Source organism: Elephantulus edwardii, unplaced genomic scaffold, assembly GCF_000299155.1.
Source record: "Elephantulus edwardii isolate Elephantulus edwardi_28Jun2011 unplaced genomic scaffold, EleEdw1.0 scaffold00145, whole genome shotgun sequence".
Lineage (NCBI taxonomy): Eukaryota > Metazoa > Chordata > Mammalia > Macroscelidea > Macroscelididae > Elephantulus > Elephantulus edwardii.
The window spans coordinates 3,965,335-3,969,802 of NW_006399895.1; the positions used below are offsets into that span (position 1 = coordinate 3,965,335).

The window sequence follows — 4,468 nt, forward strand, 5'->3', positions numbered from 1 at the left end:
CTCAATAGCAATGTAAGTTTTTTTGAGTGAAGGATTTAAAGGAGCTGTACAGACTTTTTTGCAGCTTGTCTGGAATGAAAAGGTAAAAATGAAAGAAATGGAAATTAAATAATGTAAATAGAGGAGTTGTTTCGTACCATCGAGCTGGAATATAGCTGACCCTCCAAGCAGGTTTTCAGAGGCTGTAGATCGAGCTGGAGTTGATTACAGAGAAGCTGATGGATCCAAACAGCACATCTTGACATTGGCAGCACGATTCCTTACCTCTCAGCCACCAGAGCTCTCTAGAGAGACACTGAAAATGAAGCTGGATGTGATGTCAAAGAGGAAAGCCAAAAGGCAGGTAAAACCCCCAAATAACATTGAATTTTATGTAATTGTATAGCAATGGCCACGCACACCTCCCTCCTTGCTTTTGGCACAGTGCCTGGGAGACAGTATCACTGAGGTCCAATCTCAGGAGAGGAGAAAGCAGGAGGCATATTGAATCTCCCTCAATTTTCATGTTGTTGTGTACTGTTAGGACGGAACTGCATAGCTGACTCTCCAGCAGGTTTTTGGAGGCAGTAAATTGCAGAAGGCTGAGCTGGTGGATTTAAACTGCATACCTTTGCTTTGGTAGCAAGATACCTTACTATTAAACCATGAGTGTTCTTTTTTCCCCCTCATATTTTTATTGGTTTGCACAAAATCATCAATACACATTGTGTTTCATGCATGCACATTGTGTTTTATACAATCCTTCATTTACATAGTGCTTTGTTCATATACATTGCACTTTATACACTAATTCATATACATAGTATTTTACGTAATTACTATTGATACGACTATCATGACCCCTGTTTCCCCTACTGTTCCTACTGAATCTTTCCTGTTCCTTCATCGCTCTTTAACCTAATGAATTTCCACCCTTCCCCACTTTCCACTCAGCAGTGCTCTTTTCACGTAAGACCGTCAATTTTCACTTTTGGGGCTACCCTCAAATGAAAGTTACACAATCCATTGTAGTATGTGTGTGGAAAGGGAAATTCTTCCAATGAAAGTTAAAATACACCATCATTTTGCTAACCCTTTATTCCCCTCCCCCCTTTAAAAGAAAACAAAACCAAAAGCTAGGGAGCTCTTTCTGGTGGCCTAGTGATAAGAAGCTGTGCTGCATTCCCAAAGCCAAGCAGGTCGAATCCACTAGCTGCTCCTCGGGATTGGATGAGGATTCTCCTCTCGCAATTAAATTGCTTTATGGGTCGGTTCCGACTCCACAGTACACAACAACAATGTGCATTCCAGAAAAGCACTATTTAAAATTGTACAATTAGTGGTTCTTAGTATAGCCAGGTGGTGCAACCATCATTCAAATTGTAGCGCATTTTCCTGACGCCAAAAGAGAACTGGCCCTCGTTAGCAATCGGGCTCGTCGCCTCTCCCCCAGCCCCTGGCAACCACTGACCTACCCTTTGTCTCTGCACGCTTGCCTAGGCTGGAACTTTCCTGTAAATGGAGTCAAGAAACCCAGGTGGACCGGCCACCTAGGAAGAGCTCCACCGCCACGATGGGCAGGGACGCGCGGATTGGATGGTGTAGCCGGGCGCCTCAATTGCTCGCGGGCTCCGGCAGGAGCAGGTGGAGGTGGTCCCGGCGACGGCGGAGGCGGAGCCGCGGAGGGCGAGGGGCGGCCGGAGGGCGTGCACGGGGGAAGGCGCCGCCGGATCCGCCGCACGGCCGCGCTCGCGGGCGCTCAGTGCTCGCGGGCATGGCGGGCTGGTGGCGGGCGCTGCGGCGGGCTGCCCGGCGCCACCCGTGGCCCACCAACGTGCTGCTCTACGCCGCGCTCTTCTCGGCCGGCGATGCGCTGCAGCAGCGACTGAAGGACGGCCCGGCCGACTGGCGCCAGACGCGGCGCGTGGCCACGGTGGTCGTGACCTTCCACGCTAACTTCAACTACGTGTGGCTGCGCCTGCTGGAGCGCGCGCTGCCGGGCCGCGCGCCGCGCGCCGTGCTGGCCAAGGTGCTGTGCGACCAGGTGCTCGGAGGGCCCATCTACGTCTCCACCTTTTATACCGGTGAGCAGCCCGAGTCAGGGGACCAAGGCCGGGAGGGGAACCGGCGAAGGGGCTGGGGGCGCACGCAGGAGCCAGAATGCACGAGATGGAGGATTTGTGGTTCGGCGCTGTCCGTGTTGAATGCTGGGACTCGAGCTCAAGTCTGTTGTAATGTTCTGTCGATTTGGAACCGACCCAGAGCCGACCCACCCGTGAATTTTCAGAGGCAAATAGCACAGAAAGAGATTGCCCATCCTTCTCCCGCGGAGCTGGTGGTGGATTTGAACCGCTGTCTTCGCGATTGCAGCGTAGCTTCTTAGCACGAGACAACTGGAGTTCGGGGCTGGGGAACCCTGTATCCGCGTTCTGCAGGGTCTAGGGACTTGCCAGTTTCTCTTCAAGGCGCTGATTCCCTGGTGACCAAATTTCCCATATCAGAACCCAGCAAATATGTGAGGAGACCTAGAACTGTTGTCATAGAGAACTCGAGCGAAATCCTTCCTTACAAAATTCACATGGGATGCCATGACCTGGTTTTGGAAATCATTCCTAGAAAATTCCCAAAGAAAATTCGTGAGGGAGTGGAATCTCAGTGATTTCTATGTCTTTATGTGCTGTCTACTGTAAACCAACTCATAGCTGACCCTCCCAGGTTTTCAGAGGCTAGAAATTGCGTGAGAGAAGTTTGCCCATCTTTCTCCCACTAGATTCGAACCAACCCAAGAGCAACTCTTTATCCATTAGGCCGATCTCATTGGTCTTCCGCTAGTGAGATGAGATTGCCAGTCTTTCCACCGCTGAACTGCTTCTGATTAGAACACTGTCAACTCCCCAAATCTCCTTTGAAACTACATGCCCAAAAAGCCCATCCTACCGTGGGTGCGACTTCCGATTTTTATAGTGACTCTCCATCAGTTTTTCTCATGTGGTCTGTCTTTCCGGAAGGAGACTAGCCAGGGAGCAGCTGGTGGATTCCAACCACTGACCTCTGAGTGTAGCTCTTAATGTGTTAGGCCACTGGGCTAGTTAAACTGAGTTGTTGTTAGGTGCCATTGGGCCGATTGTTAACTCATGGTAATCCTATAACAACTGACCTGGGCCTGACCCTATCCCATGCCATCCTCAGGGATGGGCAAATCATAGTCTTGAAGAAACCTACCCTTCCACAGGCATCTTAACGCTAGGTGCTAAGTTTGGTTCCTTTCCCCACAAACTTTCCCTGACTTTGAACTTGGTTTTGACAGGCCCTCTCAAGAACCTGTTCGCCTCTTGCATTCTCTGCCAACTGTGTACTTAGTTGCCTACGCCAACTGGAGCCACCTGGTTTGTCAGAAAGTCTGTGGCTTTGGCACCAGATTTGTACCCGTCCTTCTTAAGCCTTGGGTCCTGGGAAGGGGTTTCGGGCACTTGGGGCTGGGCTTATAGCATGAACTTCCTGGTCCACTAGTTACTGTCATTCATGATGGTGGTGGTGGTAGTTGCTCATATAGCAAAGCAGAAAAAGGCGGCTCTTTTTTTCTGGCCAATCATATCCATGCATCTTCTCCTCCTCCTTTTTTGTCTTTTTTCTTTTCATGTTATGATGGTTGTTAAGTGCTATTGATTCCAATTTGTAGTGACCTCATGTACTTGCTGTGCATCTGAGAGCTGGACAGTGAATAAGGATGACAGAAGAATTGGTGCCTTTGAGCTCTGGTGTTGAAGAAGAGTGCTGAATATCCCAACTGCCAAGAAGATATGTCTTAGAGAAGTGCAGCCTTGGAGGCAAAGATGATAAAAGCTTCAGCTCACATATTTTGCGCATGTTGCTAGGAGAGGCTGTTCCTTGAAGAGGGACATTATGCTTGGAAAGATGTAGGGATGGCAAAGGGGAAGACCCTCAACTAGGTGGATTGACGCAGTGACTGCAGCAATGGGCTTGAGTGTGTAGGAGATTGTGAGGATGTCGGCACAGAATAGGACAGGGCTCAGATTTGTTGTTCATAGGGTTGCTATGAGTCGTACTCATAGCACCTAACAACAAGAATATGTATTATAAAATGAAACACTGCACAGCGATGTGCCCTCTTAACAATGATTGGTGTATGAAAATCCATTGTTATAGCACTGTGTTAGAGGGTCATGTTCTTTTTTCACTGACCTGCTGCTAGGCATAATGTCCTTCTCTAGAGCCTGGTCACTCCTGATAAAATGTCCACAGTACGTGTAGTCTTGCCAGCCTCACTTCTAAGGAGCATTTTGATTGTCCTTGCTCCGGCGCAGATTTGTTCGTCCTTCTGGGGGGTCCACATACTTCTCCAGGATCACAATTCAAAAACACTACATCTTTGACCATTTGTTGTCCAGGCTTTGCAAGCATGTGCGGCAATTTAAAATACTGTGGCTGCATCTATTTATGGGCAATTGATTTTTGACAAAGAGATGAA

At 49.0% G+C, this 4,468-nt stretch overlaps 1 protein-coding gene across 1 annotated transcript in view; it reads left to right on the top strand.

Moving 5' to 3' along the window:
* The first annotated feature begins 1,753 nt into the window (after nucleotides 1-1,753).
* Nucleotides 1,754-4,468, top strand: part of LOC102866928 (mpv17-like protein-like) — a 12,834-nt gene continuing 10,119 nt past the window's right edge. The window contains exon 1 of the mRNA XM_006894528.1: nucleotides 1,754-2,063. Coding sequence (XP_006894590.1) covers nucleotides 1,754-2,063 — 310 coding nt within the window. The remainder of the gene's footprint in view (nucleotides 2,064-4,468) is intronic.